General features: G+C 43.7%; 1 protein-coding gene across 1 annotated transcript in view; it reads left to right on the top strand.

Moving 5' to 3' along the window:
• The first annotated feature begins 6 nt into the window (after nucleotides 1-6).
• The window catches only part of SNTB1 (syntrophin beta 1), a 118,649-nt gene continuing 97,672 nt past the window's right edge, over nucleotides 7-20,983 (top strand). The window contains exon 1 of the mRNA XM_026055680.1: nucleotides 7-275. Within this exon, the coding sequence (XP_025911465.1) occupies nucleotides 107-275 (169 nt within the window). The 5' untranslated portion in view covers nucleotides 7-106. The remainder of the gene's footprint in view (nucleotides 276-20,983) is intronic.

Raw genomic sequence — 20,983 nt, 5'->3', positions numbered from 1 at the left:
CGAGCAGGTGCCCGAGGCCGTCTCCAACAAGAAGCGGTGCGTGAAGGTGCTGAAGCAGGAGCTGGGCGGGCTGGGCATCAGCATCAAGGGGGGCAAGGAGAACAAGATGCCCATCCTCATCAGCAAGATCTTCAAGGGGCTGGCGGCCGACCAGACCCAGGCCCTCTACGTGGGCGATGCCATCCTGGCCGTCAACGGCACCGACCTGCGCGATGCCACCCACGACGAGGCGGTGCAGGCGCTCAAGCGGGCCGGCAAGGAGGTGCTGCTGGAAGGTAGGGGCCGGGCCGCCCTCCCGCCCCCCCGGGGGGAGGCTTTCGGGGCAGCTGCCGCGCGGGGACGGGGTGTGGGGGGGTGTGCAGAGATGCCGCCCGGCGCGGGGCCGCTTCTTCGCCGGCTGTCGTTYCCGCGACGGGAGTTTATCCCCCCCCCGCCGCCACCCCGATCCCAAGCTGCGCGGGGATCCCCGACGACGCGTGTTCAGCGTTTAGCCCCTCGTTTAGGGGAGCTCCCCGCCCCGCCGGGCAGCCGGGCGTTAGCTGTCGTCCTCAAGCCGGCGGGCGGTGCGTCCCGTCCGTGCGGGGCCGCAGGACGCCCCGGGCCGCCCCGTCCGTGCGGGGCCGCGGCTCCCCGCCGGGTCGGCTCCGCGCTGCGACCGCGCCACATCCCTGCAGAGCGGAGCATTTCGTCTCGCTGCTGCAGGGCGACAAGGGGGAGTTTTGCGAGAAGTCGCTGGAGGAAGCGATCGCGGAGCACACGCTGCTGTACGCGGAGGAGGCGCGGAGGGACGGTGCCCCCCAAGCAGAGGTGCCGGGGCCCGGAGCGGTCACCACCAGCACAAGGCTCCCCAGGACACCGAGTTCGCGGGGGGAGAGGCGTTCACGTGCTTTTAATCGTCGTCTTTTCGCACGGATTAATTTGGTTGCTAGACCTCAGAGAATGAGCAGCTTCAAAAACGCCCTTGGCGTATTTGATACAGCGATTGCATCTTTGCCCAGGAGTTCACTTCCGCGGGGTGGCCGGCAGTGGGGCGCGCTAMGTGCCTTGCCCTGTGCCAGCCGCCTTCGCCCCGGACCCCAGGCGCTGCTGGCTGATCAGTCCCGCAGCCCTTTGGGTCCCGCGTGTTTTTGTCTCCTGGGGCACCGAGGATCTTTTGCTCTAATCCTGAGGAGCAAAGGGAAGCATTGCTGCAGGTCACTGAGACACACTTGAAGATTAGCTGTGAGCAACCAACTCCAGCATGAAGCTAGGCAAAAAGCTCGAGAATAAGTTCTGTGCAGTAAAGCGAGTGCAAGAGAGACAGTTTTGCCCAGGTCTGCAGTAGTGTATATTGAGAAACTATTTGGTGTTGTCCACATTGCTGTGAAAACTGCCAAGGAGGTGTTGCCCCAGAGGGACTTGGCGTGCTGTGGGCCGTTGCCTCCCCGTTCTCCGGGGTCCTGTGCAGCTCGTATAACCCAGCTGCGTTTCTTCTTCAGCAAAACCGCTTATGGAGATACCTGCAAGGTCTTAATGTAAACTTCTCTCCAAGGCCTGAATTGGGGCTATTTCATCTAAATTCTCTCTTTGGTTTGTTTACACAACATAAGGGCTTCCTAGGGTGCAGACCAGACAGAAGCTGACCTTCGCTGTGATCTAGTCAGTAATGTATATACTGCTTGCAAAACTCTCTCCTTCTGTGAAGTGCATGCAGTAATGCCACCTGAACACACTGCTGCTGTCCGAGTCTTTTAAAAGACTCAGTTTTGTTCCCTGTAGGAGCGAAGATCAAGTAGTTTCAGCATGGGCTCTTAGCACCCTCCTCTCCGCTGCTTTTACCCATGCAGCTGTTTTCTCAGATTTCTTTGCTCTGTGGAGGCGTAGGCTGATGTGCTTCAGTGGTTGTTTCTGCAATACAATAGTTGGAATTGTTAATTTGTAAATCCAGAGCAATTTCAGTAGTCATCCTTCTGTATAGTTAAAATATTCTCACACTGTAATCTGTATTTTTCCTGGCTTTCTCTTGCTATTTTAGCAGTGTAACCAAAATCAGAACTGTCCACGGTGTTGCCCCAGGAGGTGCTATTCAGTTCAGCAGGGAATCTCTCTACATGAATGGCTTGTGTAAACAGGCCATTTAAAACAATTCTCTGAGATTCAATTTCCCACTTTGAAGCTCTTTCTTCAGTAACGGTCTAAAATGGTCTTTTTATTACCAAAGGAAGGAAAATCAAAAAGTTTTTTTTTTCCTTTAAAGTGTAGGAGGGAGAGCCTTGTGTCAGGCCTCGTGATTAGACTGGTTTTCCTTTCCTTCCAGACAATAGGAATTTTGCTATTTCCTGACTTCTTAGAGAGTTATGTATTAAAAAGAGCCAGCTGTGTTGGGCAAGGGAAAACCCCTGAACAGTTCATTTGTAGGAACTTTCTCCGATTAGTAGGGCAGCGCCAGTATGTATTTCCAATGTCAAAATGTGACATTTACATTTTCAGGAAGATTCTGAGACTTGCTTATGACTTCGCGACCAGAAAAGATTAATTTGGTTTGATGCAATTGAAAAGGTGCTGAGCACTAGAGCGTATTTAACGGGTGGGACAGGGAGACTGCGGACTCTGGGTGTTGCGTGTTCCTGGGAAGGGTCTTAAGGTTGTGCAGAACAGAGGTTATCAGCACTGAAGATATGGGCAGTGTGGCTCAACACACCCAACATCACAGTGCTGGAGCCCTTCTGTTATATAGTGGCCTTCCTAAAATTGCTTGCTCAGTGAAATGAGGCATTTACCAACTCAGCACTAAATGGTAGTCTCTCCTGCATTCCTGTATGGGGAGGAAAGGAGCAGAAAATCTCTCTCCCTCCCTCCCTTCCTCCGCACTGCGTGTGGGAGGCAGGGCTGACACCGGAGGCAAATGCCAGGAAGGGGAAGGTCTGCAAAGATGGGAAGGGATGGGGTGATGCTTGATTTCAGCATTTGCTCCTTTTGCTGTATTGATTGCTGCCTCTGAGCTGGTAGAAAAGGAAGTTATTTGCTAAAAGGGTTAGAGGTGGCATAACCGCAATAGCTGTGTGGTTATGGGGTGGCACAGCTGGAAAGCCTAATGTGAGAGGTCCTACTCTAACAAATCTAATAGCCGCTCTGGGCTGCTCTGTCCTCTCATTTCCCATTCCTGAAGGATGTTAGTCTCACTTGTATAGTCCAGCTGTTAAGCTAAAGTCATATAAATCAGTTCCTTCTCACTGATCTGCGGGGTTGGCCAAGGTGACAGGTGCCTTGCAAGCAGGTAGGATTTGATAAATGGAAGGAAATTAAGGCAACAGGTGATGGAGTTGTGAGGCAGAGGGTTCAAGCGGAGAAGGAGGTGATGATGAGGAAGGAGGTGAGCCATAAGAAATACTGCCATGAAGAAGAGAGAGATGGACCTCTTCCACCTTTAATTTCCTGTTAGTGCTCCACCACAGCTAGGACACGAGTGTGTGGAGAGCAAAGCAGTCGGTGAGCAGCGGCAGTGTTAGTAGTAATGTAGGGATTACCGGCCTCGGATGTGTTTTCAGATGTTCGGTACGTTCTGTGGATTTAGCTTCTCACCAGCACTCACAAGTGTGGAGGATTTCTTTCCACGAGAGACAAGGCAGTCTCCTTACACACTGCATATTGTTTGCAGGCTGGGAAGGCAGCTAAAATTATCATGACAGCTATGGCTTGTACATATAATTTCCCCAGGGTTCTGTTAAATTGGGTCCTCTTAAATAAGCACTTTGGAAAATCAAGCAGCCCCTCGTGTGCGGTTTGAAGCACATTGCATTTGAGTGGCTCTCGGGACACAAAAGGTTTTTGTTTCTATCTCATCCTGCTGAGAGCGGTCCCTTGGCATGCTCTTGCACGCTGTGTTGGGCCAAGCAAGTTGTACTTTACTGGTGTCCTCTGTGGAAAAGGGAAAACTTGAAGTAGTCTCTGCTGATGTTGGACAGGACCCCTCTGCCTGATGCTGTATTTAGATGTGGAGAAGAAAAAACAGTTTGTTTAGCTGGCTGTAGGATCTCTTTTTAGAGTTGCTAACTTGTGACATGAGCGCAGGGAAGCCTCTGGTTGTGACGGTGGAGGTAAGCAGCAGGAGGAGGAGAGTCGTCTTAGTGGTGGTAGAGTTTTTCGTTGCTTGTTTTGAGTGATTCCCAGTTAAGCTGACGCAAGGGCAAGGTGGCAGGTAGAGCTCCCTAGAGAAGTGGCTCTCGCACCCTCTCCGTGTTTGCAGACTCTGGGAATTTTCCACGGAGGAGCAACCCCCTATGTGGCAAATTTGAGCCTACAGACAAGAGGCTGTAGTCATCTTCTGCAGGCCTCTTGGGAGCAACCCACAGACTGTCAGGAGGCTGCAGGCTGCAAGTTGAACGTTACTGCATTAAAGCAATGTCAGCATAAGCGTGGTGCCTGCCGTACGTAGTAGTATGTATTGATTTCCAAGCCATATTTCTGTAAGAATTGTAAGGAGTCTCCCCTTCCTACCCCTTTAAAATTTTCCTTGGATAAAGCAAAGGAATTCCACCTGTGTGAATTATCAGTGTGTTGAAATAGTGCAAAATAGGCAGGGGCTACTTGCTGGCTGTATTTTTCTCTCTTATCTATGTTTTCATGTTTCTTTTAGTAACGTACTGACAAGAGGAAATTCCTGGGGGAGGTTAACACAATACATTATTTACCCAAGAATGTGCGTCCCTTGCAAGCGTGAGGAGGCATGAGGCACGGGACACTTAAGTGCCTTCGTGACCTAACTACTTGCTACTATCAGGGCTGTAAATCTCAGTGATGGCAGATTGTGCGCCTAGTTGTTCCTTACACTTCCATTAAATGTATGGAGAAAACACTCTACTTTTTTTTTTTCGTGCCAGCAAATAATGCAGTTAGGGAAATTCTTTCTATTTAGGGGCTATATCATACTTTATAGACGGTGTGCCTGCCCTTTGCACACATCTGTTTGAAAGTGAAATTGAAAGGTAGAGAAGAAGGTAAGCTCATTCTCAGCAAGACTGTTTCAAAGAAGTCTATGAGAATCTCAGTTTCGTTTCAGCTGTCTGAAGCTGATGGGGAAGCTTGAGTGGGAGCACTTGATGTATCATTCATTGATTAGATTAGATTACAGACTAATTTCACAGTCCAGACAGTCTGTATCGCCTTTCACAGATAAGAATCAGTACATCCTCTTTGCAATAAATCTGGTACGAGTCCTCTTTCTCAGTTACTGTAAAGAAAGTAAGGCTATTGCAGGCAAAATATTCCTGGATTTGGATCAAGTGCAGGGTTCCTCTCTCACCCCCCACCTTGGATCTTGTTTTTCCTTCAGAGTTAGCTCCAGTTCCTTAATGGTGCTTAGAAGATTAAATATGTCTAGGGATCTAGGTTTCAATTGCAAATATATAGTCTGCATACATGTTAAGTACAACTAGAATAAAACATCTTCTAAAATTCCAGCAGTAATTCCACTGGGAAAATTTAAACTGAAAATTTGGTGCAAATGTTTGATGAATTTTTAAAACCATTGGACAGAATGAATTTAAAAGGCTAAAGCTTTTGCTATAGTTAACAAGACAGTATCTGTATCTTAATTTTGCCATGGCAGGTACCTTTTCACTGCAGGCCAGTTCCACACCCCTGGGAATCTAGGTTTCACACGGGTGGTCACAAACAGCAGTGGCCCGTTCCTGTCCCTGCCTCCTACTGGAGTTGGATTGGAAATGCTCGCTATGCATCCATCCCAAGAGAGGTAACAGAGTCTCCATTATTCAAACCACGGTTTGGATTTGGAACAGCCCAGTTGAAGCTCCTTTGCTGTGAAAACTTACATAGCTTGCTCTTTAGCATGATAACAAGTGCTGATCACAATAGCTTGATCATTTCAGATATAGATTTGGAAGGATTTTTTTACTTTCTTAATATCATTGTCTTCAAAACACATGGTATGGACTTTCCCCTAGTAGTAACCTATCTCTAAATTTGATCTTAAGTACAGAATTCATTTGTGTGCATTGAGAGTTCATAAATGTTGGAGAATTTACCATAACTATTTGTAATCTGTTCCAGTGGTCACTTACTTCTAGTGTTCAAGAACATGTTATTTCCACTTCATTTTTCTAATATAGATTTCTGATTATAGGATTATTTTGTACTTTATTCTCTGAGATTAGGTTGCCATGGCTACTTGTTAGGATTGGTACAGCTACTTCAGTAGAAAGGAAATTGGAATAAACAGTAGTTCAAGGGAGCAATAGCATGCATAAATGAACAAAATGTGATGGGAACAAAGCTGTCCCAGTAGTGCACAGGAGACTCTGGCTTTTCAAGCCTGTAATAATTCTTCAGGCAGCTCAGAAAAATAGGTGGTGAAGAAGGGATGGTAGCTGTGATTTACTAGAACATTCAAAAAGTCTTTTAGCTATGTATTGGATTAGAAGCTGCTAAAGGGTTTGAGTGTAGCCTGCATAAAATTTTTGCTGGCCTTGATTTGGTGGGTTGAGGTGAGCAAGATTCATGTCTGGTGTCCCCCCTCCGTGATCTCACCACAGCAGCAGTGAGGTCACCACGGACCTCAGTGCCAGTTAGCTGGCATGAAGTAGCTGGGCCAGCGGACATGAGCTTTGTTTATTCAGTTATGTCGCCTCTCCAAACTGTTAACTATGCCAAGCAAAGAAGAATGCTGCTGTCTATGCTGCATCTATGCTGAGGGTCTTTGCTAGCGCGTTTGTACTTAGAGTCATCGTGGAAAGACGCATGAAGTGTTGTGTCAAATTGAAAAACAGCTAAGAATAAGACAGAATAGTAGGAATAAATAGGCCGTTTTAGCAGTGGCACAAAGCGCTCTGTGGAGATAGGGAGCATCAGAGGACTGGCAGCATTCAGTATATGCCTTGAGGTTCCTCGCTGCAGTGAATAAATTGGAAAACCTTTGAGGTGATGCATGACTGATTCTGGCTGGATAAGTTTGTGAGAAATTACAAGGTATGTAGAAGTGAGAATGTGCTGAGTGGTACTTGTCGCTCATGCTGTATGTTGGAAGGTGGGTTATAAGCCTCCTTCATGGTCTTAAATAGACAGCTGCTATTTTGCAGCAGGACTAAGAAATCCCCTCTGTGTGTCTCTGTCTCCATGCTTTAACAGATGGCCAATATATCCACTGCATTCTGTGCCTTCCACTTTTGGAAGGAAGGGGGTTCATTGAAATTACAGCATCCAACACCTTGCAGATTCTTCGAGCACTGAGTAATGAAGTAGGACATGAAACTTATTTAGCTAACTCAAATGAGCAGTTGGGAAAGACAGGATAGAGTCAATCACCTTCTGCTCAGCTGTCAAAACATACTTCTCTCCAGAACAGAAGTTATCAAACTTGTGTACAAAGACTGTCATCTTCTCTGTGAAAGTATTTTACATATAGTCTGATAAAGGTGAAAACAGGAAGCATGGCTTTAACTCTCCTGTCTTCTCTGAGTGTCTGTGTGAGTGAGCGAGGACACATGTCCTTCAGGGAGGCGTTCTGCATCTCACGTTCTGCCGTGAGCTCGAGCCGCCCGTTCTCTCAGTAAGCGTGCATCAACTGCGAATCGACTATCAGATTGCTTCACTGCAAGGTACTGGATTGCTGTTGGGTTAGACTCGTTCCTTCATGTAAATTAAATCAAGGGTCATAATTCCTGAATAGCTCTTTGGCAGGCTTGAATTTCTGACTGCTGCCGTTGTGCACGTTTATTATGGTTTGGCTTTAGTTCTTTCTGTCTAGAATCTGAACTACTGAAGTGGTTATGGCTCTCACTGTGTATATACTAAGGGTACAGTACAGCAGGTCAGTGCCAAAGTAGCACATCTGTATTCTAGCAATTGAGTAAAATGGAGCTCTTAATTGTAAGGAAATGAGCCAGAACAGTAGATGTGGAGAAACTGTCTCTGATTAGAAATGATTAACATACAGCACACTCCTTCTTAAAATGTTATGCAGCTTTTTGCTGAGCTGTTGGAAGTCATGCTTGTTGGCACAGCTTTAAAAGTCATCCAAAATAAGGCTTCGGTTAGGTTTATTTCCTCGCTGTTCAGGGACGTTTCAGCTGAAATCTTTAGACATGAATCTAAGGAGTGAGTCTGTTCTGGTAAGCACACAGGTGAGTATCTTGTGTGTGTGTGTGTGAACAGGTTCTGTTCAGTTTAATGGCATGAATTAGCATAAGTTCCTGTTACTGCATAAAGTATCTGAGAAACAGGATCCTTTTTCTGAAAGTCAGAGACATGTCTTAATATAAAAATAAATATAAAAAACTCTCCTTTTTTTTAAGAGAACACAGTCAGGATATAAATTTTCTTCTGGCAAAGGAGGCACAGCATGACTGGCTTGCTCCAACAGATAATACGACCTCATGTGACTGTTTATCAACCTCATGTGCCCTTTCAGGGAAATATGGCCATTAGTTAAGCTTTACATTTCATTTGCCATAGGCGTATTCTGATGGCATAATAACAATTCTGACTTTTAACATAACCAAATAGTTGTGAGAGACTATTGAAAGTTATGCCATGGAAATAACATATCCCAACTGTTGTCTAAAGACAGTTATTTCAATAATAGCTGTTTCCAAGATGATTTATTATGCTAACACGTGTGTTTTAACGATCATTGGCTCTGATTTTGCAAGAGGAGCAAGAGACAGCTGTGCTTTTTTTGGTGGTGTGGGAAGGTGAAGATGCTGGAGAGGTTTAATGTTACCAGTATGTGGCTTATGAGGTTTCCTTTAAGCTAATAGTAATAATTGTAACTCAAACAGCGAGAGTTTCTCTGTTAGATCCCAGAGTTCAGGATTAGTCATTGCAAAACAACCTGGAAGCAGGGACTGAGTCTTTACTGGGGCTGGCAGGGAGGTAGTGGTAGAAGTGATTTCTCTTGTAGTAGGCAGCTTCCTGTTGGTCTTACTCTTGCAGGGCGAAAGCCACTGGGAGCCTTCTTTCCCTGACTTGAAGCCAAAGGAGAGATTTAATTGTTGGACTTCCAGGAGTATTTTCCAGGAATGAGATGAGCAGGATTTGCCTTCAATACTTGCTGCTTAAGTTCTTTGGGTTTGTTTTACCACCCCCCTCCCCCCGCAACATCTTTACAGCTTGTTGGAGATGCTCTGGATAGAAAAAAAAGGAAAAAAACCTTCCAAATTACTGGTGCTTTCCAAAGAATACATTATTGTTGGTAACTGTCTGCTGCTTTTGCCTCATTTTACTGTCCTGTGCAGTGGCTGACTCTGCTAGTACATGACCTCCGTCAGCGATGCATGTCTGGGATGGAGAGGTGTCTCCAGAGAACCAGAAGGGTTCTTGTAGGATTACTTATAGTATAAATACATACCTGCTCACAGAGGCAAACACTTTAAAAGGTGTTTATGTACATATTTCTGTAATGAACAGCCCGGTCAGTGGACATTCCTCATTTTGGGCTGGACCTTCAAATGTCGTTGCTCTGCTGAGGCAGCATGGTTGCACTGACTTTAGGCTGCTGGGGCTTTGTCGGATCTGGAAGGGCTGATTCAATGCATATTGAGGGACAAGTCACTCGCCGCTGTAAAGGCAGCATGGTGGGCTGTCCTCGCTCAGTGCTGCACAGGGAGGCTTTACATATTGTGCCATTGGAAAGCCTCTTCCAGGGTGAAGAGCAGGAGTACACAGCTGGTCGAGTACAGTCAGAAAGATATGCATTGGGCAAGAAAAAGGGAACCAGCTTAAAGCTGGAGTGAATTGGGTGGTGACCACAGGCTCTTGGTGTAGAGCTCCAGGTGTTACTACCATGGTTTGCCTAAATTAAACCTGTCTAGCTCAAGCAGCAGAATTTAGATACTGCTCAGGTAAATGGCCTGTCAAAGTATTAACATAGCTCAAATTCCTCAAACAGCTGAGGAAGTCCTGAGCATGCTGTTGGGGAGAGATACAAGCAACATTTAAACCTGCGGACGAATCTCGAGGTGCTACAGATGCTACAGCTAATCCCTTTGAAGCCTCTCTTGCTTGGTTGGCTTTTGCTGTCCTCTTCTTTGCAGCTGTAGCAGTTGGTTTGCTGTCTGATGCTGAGGCATTTATAGACACAGCCTCTTGCCTAGCTTTGGGGAGGAAATCTGTATTCCTGCCTTAAAAAAAGTAAAGGAAACTGCTAGCAACTTCTGTCTTCTTTATGTTTGTGAAACCCTGCAGAAGTGTCCAGCCAAACAGGCGTTGAAAGAAAACAGCGTTTTAATTCCGGAAGAATGCAAGTGAAAGCAACTAGTTTTAAGACATTCCTAGTCCATTCAATGAATGGCTGTCTGTATAAATAAACCGTACCTGTATGATGTATGAGGACAGGTCTTAAAGAAAACATTGCAGTGACAAACTAGTGGAATTTCCACTTAACACATTAAAATCAGCCTTGAAAGGCTCCATTAAGGAAAGACATATGAAGTTCCAGAAGATGGCTTGTAAAATATTCCTGAAACTAAAAATGGTCCTCTGCCAGTTTTATGTTTTCCTTTCACTGAGTTATATCTATTTTAATAAACATGTGGGATAGACTATCAAAACAGCAGCACTTTGTCTGCAAAGCCTTGAAGAAATAAATACTGAGTCTAGGTACATATTTTAAATTTAACCCAATAAAAATAAATCAATTCTGGGGTGTGCCTGTGAAAGAACTGCTATGCTAGGACCATTCTATGTTGATTTTATTTTATATATATCGAACTTTTCTGCTGAACATACCTTAAGAAATGTTAGTATTATATGTCTGAGTTTTCATTCAGGTACTGCCAGAGCTTTCTGTCTGTGTGCATAAATAATTTTAACACCTTAGAAGATTTTCAAGGTTTTCCCTCTTAAGAAAAGGTATTGATGGACAAATATCTTTTGTTTTTTGAGGGAGGAAAGGAAGGGTTGACTTGAAAACACACTGGCTTCTGTGGAATCTTTATGATGTTTTAATTTGAAATGACATTTCAGGTTTAAATAAGAAAGCAATTTGCTTTCAAAAGGTTGATTTGAAATTATATTAAAAATTTTTTTTCATTAGAATTTTTGAAGTAGAATAGCAGAGAATTATCCGAGGTGTATTCTTCTCATGGAAAATCTTTGCAATCATGTCATATTTAACAAGAGGAAATTTTCTTGGCCAAAAAGTTTTGACCAGCTCAGTGCAGTAGTTTTTTCCAATCTTGTTAAAATGTGTGATTCATTTGTATAAAAAAATGTATTTATGCTGTTCTTTAGAAACTTTAGACATGCTGTTCTTCTTAATCACTTTGTTCTGTTCCTTTTGTGTCAATGCACGCATTGTGTAAAGTGGAGAAGGATGTGTATTTGTTATGAGCCAAGACAGATATGCTTCTAAGTGGAGAAGTCACAAGTGATTTATTACAGGAGTTCCTGTAAGGTGTTTGTGTTTGATCTTTTCAGTTACTCATAGTGATAGAGGTATGCTTCTTTATTTCTGTGAAACTTACAGTAAAACTTTGAAGACAGAGGGAAATGAGAAAGAAACTTTCTTAGCCTCTAAAACTTGCCTAAAATAGCTCTTCTAGGTGCAACTTTAATAGTATCTGCTTAGTGCAGCTGTAAATTAAATTAGACTTTGCCTGCAGACATGCCATCTTTCTAACTTCTGCTCTGTTAGACTTGCACGTGGAGCTCTATATATGGGAATGAATCAAGAAGTGCTCATGGAACTACAAAGGATCACAGATGATTTCTGAGGGGGAATAAGAGATTTTTTTGTGTGTGTTTTGTTTTTCTTTCTCTTTGCTCCTCTCCTGTTCACTGCCCAAAGGCAGGCACAGCTATTTGTCTATCAGCCATATAACAAGGTTTCAGTGGGTGCACACATACAGCGAACACTGTGAACCCTGCATGCAGGTAGCACTTTTTAACTATCTCTAAAGTGTCATATGTGTATTTGCTCATGCCCAGGACAGAATTTGCTTGTTGTCAGTGCTATGTAGATTAAGTTAATTGTTCTGCGAAAATAGAAATAGATGGAGTCTGTCTTGACTTGATCTTGATACAACTTTATCCTGTCTCAGATACCTATTGCACTAATTCTCCAGTAAAATAATATGGACAGATCTTCAGTCCTTCCTGGGCATTGACTCACTTTGCCGGCTTCCTACATGGCTAACGAGACCTGCTCGCAAATATTTAGTTGAGCATGTGTAAACACGCTGCTTTACTTTGCTTAGTAAACCTCACTCCATACTCCACCTCCCCACAACCTCTTCAGTTTGCCCTTTCTCCCTTCCCAATCCCCAAAACCTAATGAACGAAAGCACTGTAAAAGAGACATGGCAGCAGGTCAGTCTCTGAGTTCAGTCACTTGTACAAAAATCATTGATTAAACAGCCGTTATTTCTTAATCTACTGTTCAGTGCAAATCATAAAGGTTGAATAATTCAGCACAGTCAAATCTGAGGCTGAGCTTTGGATCCTTAAAAAGCAAAATGTTCTGATTTGGATTCAGATCCTGAAAGCCGGGAATGTTAATGATGGGAAAACCTCTGAAAAGTCAGAGTCTTTATTTAGATATGTGTCCAAATGTTACTTCTTCAGAGCCCCTTTGTTTGCAAAATCTAAGGTTTTTCTGAATTCCAGGATGACAGGAGATACTGTATCAACAGCTTTCCAAAGGATGTTTCGTATTTTCTTTCCTTTTCTGAGCTGGCTCTGCACTCTGGAACAGCAGAGGCACTTTAAAAATAATATCTAATGGGGAGCAGGAAACAATCATTGTTTCCTGACACAACAAAAGTGTGGTTTCAGGTGAGGGTTGATTTATAGAGAGTTACGTTTTTCTCCAAAAATCTGCACCCAGCAGAAATTTCATCTGTTTCCCGTTGAGCAGGAGAAATCGTAAGGGCCCACCTGCCCTTTCTTTAGTATTTTCAATATGGTGGATAGTTCTCCAGGAAAAAAAAATCCAGTTTGCTGCTCAGCCCTGACTTACTGCTGTTGCAGTGTGTAATGCAAGACTGGGACAGTAACTGGAGATCTTCTGGATTTACAGAGTGCACCAACCCCAAAATCTCCATGTGTCTTCTCCCACCCCACAACAGACACTCTTCTCTCCCCAGATCATTCTGCATACTGCTCACCTCCTTTCTAGTTTCCAACTTTAGGATGCAAGGCAACATCAGAAAAAAGTTGGCTGTTTATCAGACTGATTATGCAAGAAAATTTGCAGTTGTAGCTGAACAAGTAACTGCACAAAGTGTTAGCCTTCTGCCTTTATCCCAGCTGGATGCTCTGTGGATCAGTACGGTGACAGAGCCTTGCTGGGGATGAATGATGTGTCCAGGCAAGCTCTACCAGCTGTCCATGGCCTTCTGGCTAAAAGCCAAACCTCATGTATTTCTTTATCTTTCAAGATGTGCAAAGCTGCAACCAAAGTTTAAAAGTGATTGAAAGGTGACAGAATTGGTATCATGACAGACAGTACGGAAGCTACAACTGTGCTGTATTTCTAGTCTGATGTGTTTGGAGATTTCTGGTTAGCTCAGGAGCCCTGAGTCTCCAGGCTTGGAATGCAATCCAATTACCTTTTTTTTTTTTCTTTTAAATATAGGCAGCATTAGAAAATATAGGGAGTTGAAACTAACCCCTAATTTCAAACCTGTAATCATACCTTCGGAATAGTGTTTCAAAGAAAGCTCTTACAGTATTAATGACGAGTACCTGGTTAAAGCATAATAGCTGATTCAGAAAAGTCAAGTGAGAGGCAGACCTGCAATGGTACATTTTCTGAATATTTTTTTTTTTAATAAAAGGTAGGAGAAAAAATGAGGGGTGTCTGATACAAAAGGCACAGTGCTTCAGTTGCACGGCCCCCAGGCCTCGGGCTGTTTGGGGGGGTCACGTCTGATGCCTGGCCCAATGATGCAGCCCTCTGAATCGTCCCACTGAATATTTGTGTGAGTCACAGCAGCAAAGCAAGGCCTCAGGGCTCCAGAAGAGAGGCCCTTTCAGCCTCTGCCTGCTCCTGGGTGGACATTTGCCAGCATCCCAGTGCGGCACTGCTGAGCCGGTGAGGTGGCAGCAGGACCACTGCAGGGCTGGGGATGAGGGGCTTGGTGAGGCTGGCGGTCTCCCGTGCTCCTCCTGCCCACTGGCCTCGCTCCTGCCCCTCCCCAGCTGCTCTGGGATCAGCAGCTCTTGCTCACAGGTACTCCCTGAGAGCACTTGCAAAGTCAAAGTACATCACGCTGTCTCTTCAAAGTCTTTAAATAAATAGTGAGTAAGAACACTATATGAAAATATTTCACTTTCTGGGCTGAAAAGGAGTGGACAAGGAACAAGGGCAGCCAAAATATGGTATTCTCCATAGCAGTTGTACTGTGACTGAAGTTTATTTCTCTCTCTGTGCCCTGATCCTGCAACTACCCACATTCAGATGACCTTTGTAGACATTAAGTATCTTAATAGATTTCGTTGAAGCTAATTATGAATTACTCATTTGGGTAAGGCTCCACAAGACAAGGACCCATGTCGTTGTTTTTCCTGTACTGTGGGCAAATGAGTGCTGATTAAGCTATATATAAAACTGCTTGCTATTGAACCTRTCACAAATCAAAGTGAGAACGAAAAGTCTTAATGTTTCATTATTGTTCCTCCCTCTCAACCCATGCCGCACCAAAACAAACACGCAAACGGTAGCAATTGCCAAAGAGAAAAGTACCATTTTGCAGAAGACAGTTTTTTCCACCGGAAAAAATGTAGGCATGACTAACTTCTTTTTAAAGAATAGTAATGTTGAATATACAAATTAAACTCTAATTTATGCATTTGAGATTTCCATGAGCACTTGATATAAGTATTCTCAAAGTGCAGCATTTAAAAATAATTATGTTTGATCTTAACAATCTTTGGGGGCATGTGACATTAGCTACATTTTTACCCTTCCCCCTTAAACTTTAAAAAACTCTTAAAATCAGTGTTCAGAGCCAGTGAGAAGGATGGTGTCCAACTCTGAGACAGTTTGGGCTTTGTGTCCTGAGCACAAATGTCGCTCTTCTTCCAGAGGGAATGAGCAAAATGGGGTCTGACCCAGAGCAACAGCCTGTTTGTGGCTTGTCTGTCATCGAGCGGGATACAAGTGCCTCTTCTATGTCCGTGTTAAAATGCTGCTGAGTGAACTGTCTACCAGGCAGTTAAACAGTTCAAATCTTTATTAGCCAAAGTTTAACCTAGGCCATAAAGTATTTCAGCTGTGTCACAAGGCTTCACAAGGAACTTCCCTTGCAACGATTTTCTTCTCCATGTAGAGGCTCAGAATCGCTCCTTTGAAATGGAGCTCTTGCATTTCTGTTGAGGCTGTTGATCAGGAGTGCTGAGTGACACAGAGGCGCTGTGTTACTTTGCAAAGCTGCTTTTGTTTCTTTTTTTCGGAAATTTAGTTTTCAAGTGTTTGGTAGGAATACCTTATAGGAGCAAGTTAGCAATGGCAAAAAATGATAATTGTTACTTCAGACGGAGATACTAGTTGTGCCCTCATGAAAATTAGTACTAGACCTGGAATTGATTTGAAGGGTCCAATTCTGCCCTTTCTGTTTGTATGATGCTTTACAATATTGAAGTGCTTGGTGTTTTTGCTAGTGCTAAATAAACTCTGTTCAACTTAAGTTGCTTCCTGAGAGCCCAGGAGCTGTTCACAATTTGTGCTCAACAGAGTTTAGTTTGCAATACCTCTTATCTTCAACAACAGAGAGTTGAGTTATCTGCATGTGTTGTGGTTTTGGCAGTATTGTTGGTACGACTCATGCTTTGGTCACCTCTGAATTCTGCTATATCTGAATTACCCGTGACAAGAGGAGGAGTAAGACACTTAAAAATCGTTGCTAGTAGGAGCATTGTTGAATGTCTATGCATCGGGTGGGATTGCTGGACTCCTTCCTGGCGCTGTATATCCTCACAGCTCAGCTTGGCATGTTGTAAGGTGGTGAGGTTAATTGAGCTTAAATTATCTGTAGCAAAGCGTGGAATGTTTCCATTACCAGGGCCAATGCTTTTTGCACCCTGCCCACTATGTGGGTAGTGTTGTCTGATTTCAGTGTTTTCTGATTGTGCTACAGCCCCTTTCACCCCAATTAATGAAAAGAAGCCTGGCTTGTGGCATGGACAGTCGTGAAGCTAGAGCCTACGCTAAATGTGCCCGCCACCTCCAAATGTTCTGTGTCGTTTTATTTGTATCAACAGTGATGGTAATCATATATGAGAGGTAGGCCCAGTGGCTGGCTGCCAGGAGAGACAGAATTATTAATGTCTAGGAACACTGATTAGAAATTGAATGCTTAAGAAACTTTGTGCTGGATCCAAAGTCTGTTCTTTTCATTTTCCTCTTATTCACTTTTCGGAGGCTGATCCTTTTCTACTTGGGTGTAGTTGTGCTGTGAGCTGGACTTCAGCAAAGAAAACCAAGAGAGACTCAAATCTTTTGGGCATGGTTAGCTTTGCAGTACTTCTTGGCCAAGTTTTTGGATTTGCATGTTGCAGAAGCAATAGCAGAAAGGAAATACACTCGTGGTACCTTGACATTCAGAGTCGTGGGAATGCTCTTCCCTTTGGAGCTCAGGAATGCAGCGCGTTCACCGTGTGAAATGGGATTGTCACTGTGATGCTATCATGACCTGCGGTCATATATTATATCACATGGGACAGAAAGGAGAATGACCTGTTGATAACTTTCTCATACCAGAACTGCCAGAGAAATCTGTCTCCTCAGTAGTTTCAGATCTTGCTGGAAACTGCAGGGGTTCCCACTTGTGGATCCTGCAGCCAGACTGCAGCCCAGATTTCTAGATAGCCTTAAATTTGCCATCAAGCACTATCATAATTATAATTGGGGCTTAATTTTGTTTAAGCAACTGTGAAGGGGATGTCATTGTTTTAGCACTCAGAGAGTGCAGAAAAGAGCCATTTCTATATTTTTGAAGTTCTTGAATAATTGGGAGATATGCTAACAGGGAATGTGTTTTAACAAAGATGCAAAGCTAGATGCCATGCGAAATGAAATTTTAACCTAGACTTCCATCAAGTTGTAAAAATGAATTTGACTTTGTTTTGAGGGATGAAGTATTGGGTGCAGTCCTCGTTCTTAAAGGAACATCATCTAACTTGTTTGGACTTCTGCTTGAAAGGAGAAGTCATTCCCCCCTTTTCCTCGTTCCGTTTTGTAAAATGAAGTTGCATGTATTTTTGAATGCTTCCTTTTGCTTGCTTTATACTGCTTTTTTACTGCATGTGCAGTGACTTCTGCCACCCCCAAAATCTTAGTTTCTAATTCTGAGAGAATGCAAACAGCTGAGAAAGATACTTGTGATTTTATTTTTGTTTCCCCTTTCCCGAGCATTTTCAGACCTTAAGAGAGGATTCCTCTTGTGTTAGGCATTTAGGCTAGGCCAAGCATCCCTGCTTTCATTATGGTCAACAGACAGAAAAATGAGCTAAATAGTTCTCTAGAGAGATGCCACTCTCTCCCTTCTTGCTGGTGGTAGGGAGACTAGGTCTGTTTCCCCAGTGAAAGCTGACTTTTAGGTGATTAAATTTACCAGAGATAAATCCCACACTTATAATGTTTTTCAAGCTTTGTCTTTGCTGCCTGAGGACAGTTCTCTATTTCGCACTTCTTGCTCAGTTCCGTGGTTCTCCAGACCAGGACATTCCCAGGAGTTTTAAGGGAAATATAGAATTTGTTCAGAGCAGGATGCAGTCCCAAGAGCAGGAAGTGCTGCATATCTTAGCTGGAATTAATATTAAAAAGCACGTAGGTTGTTTGAGAATATTAGTGTGTAATTGCATTGTATGTTGGCCATGGCAGCAAAGCTTGCCTGAGAAGGTCAATGCCTTCGTCCCCCAGCCCACCTGTGTGCAGGGCAGCTCTCCCTGGTTGTGCTGATTTAACCGTATGCAGTACCATGTCAGAAGCAGATTTTTTTTTAATGACCTGGACTAAAGTAATGCTTCAAAAAAGAGGTTGTTCCTAATGTGTGCTTTTTACTGTGACTGAGTTTGCAGAGCAGATATGAAAATGGTTCTGGTGGCAAAATGTGGACTAAAGCACAAGGTAGCAAAGTGCTGAGGGGCTGGACGAGGAACTGGGGAGACGGTTTTGTCGCTGAAGCCAGCGTATTGTGAAACTGCAGCCTGAGTTCAGCGGGACTTTCCTGCCCTCCTTCTGGCCTTGATGCCACATTCCTGCCTCCCCACCCCAGGCTGTGGCAATAGCTCTCTTGGGGCTACACCACAAATTGGGGATCTGTTGCGTTTCTATGCAGGTGCATCAGGTCCCCAAGCTGGCTACCTGCAAGGTCAGGGAAGCTTGAGTCATATAAGGCCTGTTTTGGGGGACAGCTTGCCTTTAAGATCAGTGCAAAGCCCTTGTGAAACTGCAGCCATCATGCTGGGGCTTGTCTTGTTGTCAACATGCAGTGGATGAAATCTGGGCCCAGCGAAATCAACTTCAAACACTCAGTGATGGAGCAGGGCCAGGATTTCTTGTAGCATTGAAAATCGTGCTATTGAAAAAAACCCCTTTTCTGGGAAGTGCTAGACTTTTACATGAGTGTCTTGAATTTCCAGTGTTAATTGTGTCACTTACAAGTTAAAAAGTGTTTCTTGCCTGCTTTGTATTCTGTCTCAGTACTTGCGTGTCCCAGCTTTTACATAACCATGTGTTGCTGTATAAAGGATTGATACAAATCTCTCATACAGGCTTGTCTCCTGGATTGTGTGTGGGAGTGGGGAATTTTTCAGAAGCTAAAGTACCTGTCCTGAACAAAGGTTGGGTCGATTTGATAACAGGAAGAATGATCTTATAGCTGAAGTGCAGGAAAAAGAGTCAGAAAATTAGACATCCCTCACTACCTCCAACTGGCAAGATGAAGGACAGCCCAGTCTTATGGTGCCCAGGAGCAAAGCACAGATTGAACTAAAACTTGGGTATGCTTAAATGCTGATTTGGATTAAGACAGGAGGGGAATCTGAAGAGGGGCAGCTTTACCTGCGTACATCTCGTTTGGAGAATAAATACGTCTTATTCCTGAATGAGTTCTTGTGTAGATAATCCCTTAGTTCATGCTCTCACTAGCCATGCAGAGACATGTCATAAAACCTTCAAGTTCTTGAGCATGCTAAATTTGGTCTACACTGTACAGTTGATCACACATTAAGTGTGAGACTCCTGATGATTTTTCTAGTGCTTTCATTGATGCCAGATCTGGATGACTTGTTTCGTGCTAGACCTGACTACTCCATATTTGCTCTGCCATGAGGCCATTTAATTCCATTGACTTTCCTACCCATTTTGTAGAGCTATAGCTTTTTGCCTAGCTTTCTGAGCTCTGCAACCTTTCCAAATTCTCGAATTTCTTTTATGTAAGATTTTTTAAAAATATACTACTCCTCTCTTTATTCAATCCCTGTCCTTTTATTAACTGATTTGATTTTTTTAACCTATTGCTTCTCACTTCTGTTGTTTATGCCTCCTTCCTCCAGTTTCTTGGCTACTCCATTGATTAGTTCTTTTCACCTCTATCAATATTTTGTTCTGTTGCATGCTCTTCTGACACATTAACTTTGCAATGCTGCTCAGACTAGCAGGCATTTGAATGTTTGAAAACTCTCTTTCTTAGAAAAAATACTCTTTTTAAAACAAAAAATTCAGAAGCCATCCCCAGAATTGTAAGGATCTATCTTCATTAGCTAAATTAGAAAATTGCGAAGTCCTGCAAAGATGCAAGAAAAAACAGACAGAGAAGCAGTGCGCTGAAAGCTCTGAAATGAACTCGGGAGCTTGAATCACTCCTGTGGTTGTGCAAAGGGGTAGTGAACCTTAGGTCAGCACTGACTGCCTCATGCCCACAGGATGACTTGGTGTTTTCTTATTAAGGACTTGAGTCCTGACTACTTAGTGCACGCAGCTGCTTTCCAGGTCCTTGCCCTTACTCTTCCAGGAGATTCAATGCTGCAGTGCAGAAACTCAATTTTGCGTGACCTAGAGACTTTAATGTATTGATCTGGGGTGAGCTAATGAACATCAGGAGCATGGGGTTGTAGTCCCATTACAATTAAAACTTTTTTACATTGTTGCTGCTGTGGTGCTGACCTCCTTCCATCCCTAGCTGTGCATTTCCGTCTCTCCTTTGCCTAGCTCAGGCATTTATCTGAGTTTCTAGGAGGCTGGTTCAGGGAATTAAACCAGCAAAAAATTGAGTTCAGGAAGCTCTAAACTGGGGCTATCGCACTGCTCTCTGCACCTGGCCGTACAGTCCTCAATTGCCCCTTACATGAGTACTGGTGCTTTTGCAGTTGGGCAGTGAATTGGTTCGTCCAGCTGAAAACGAGGAGTGTGTTTTTATGTGTTTTATCAACAGGATGAAAAAGGTTCCCGACCTGAACTGCTCTTCTGGTCCCATTGCCCACTGCTGCCCCCCTTGCTCTGCAGCTGCAGTTTGTGGCACTATTCTCATGCAAGTTACTGAATGGGATCTAATTGGACTACTAAAACTTGGATCAGTTCCTATGATCCCCTTTATAATTTCTTCCCTGATGTAGTGTCATCAACACAACTGAGGAGGCAGCAAACAGTGATTCAAGAATAGGACTGAGAGGCTGCATGGGGAACTTCGTTACTTGCTTATATTGCTAGAGAAATGACAACTTCGTGCTAACCAGTTTCAGCCTGTAATTTGAAAGCGTGGTTTGTAATAAGTCATTGCCTTCGTTGGGGTAAGAGCATTCTCTGCTTACTAATATATTGTTCTAGTCTGGGTATTTTTCTCTTCTTTCCCCTTGATTGATATATTTGAGCATAATATCAATTTACTTAATACTTCTAAATCTTGGGGAAGTATGAGAAAAGAAAATAATAACTGTCTGAAACAGTTACTAACTCATTTTTTGATTGTTTAAATTAATAGAAGTGACTAAAAAGCACTAGAATAGGGAGGCTATGGAAACTCCTCACTCTCATTTTTATGAGAAT

The sequence above is a fragment of the Apteryx rowi genome, unplaced genomic scaffold (genome assembly GCF_003343035.1).
Source record: "Apteryx rowi isolate R43461 unplaced genomic scaffold, aptRow1 scaffold_125, whole genome shotgun sequence".
Taxonomy (NCBI): domain Eukaryota; kingdom Metazoa; phylum Chordata; class Aves; order Apterygiformes; family Apterygidae; genus Apteryx; species Apteryx rowi.
This window is presented reverse-complemented; position numbering and strand designations above follow the sequence as displayed.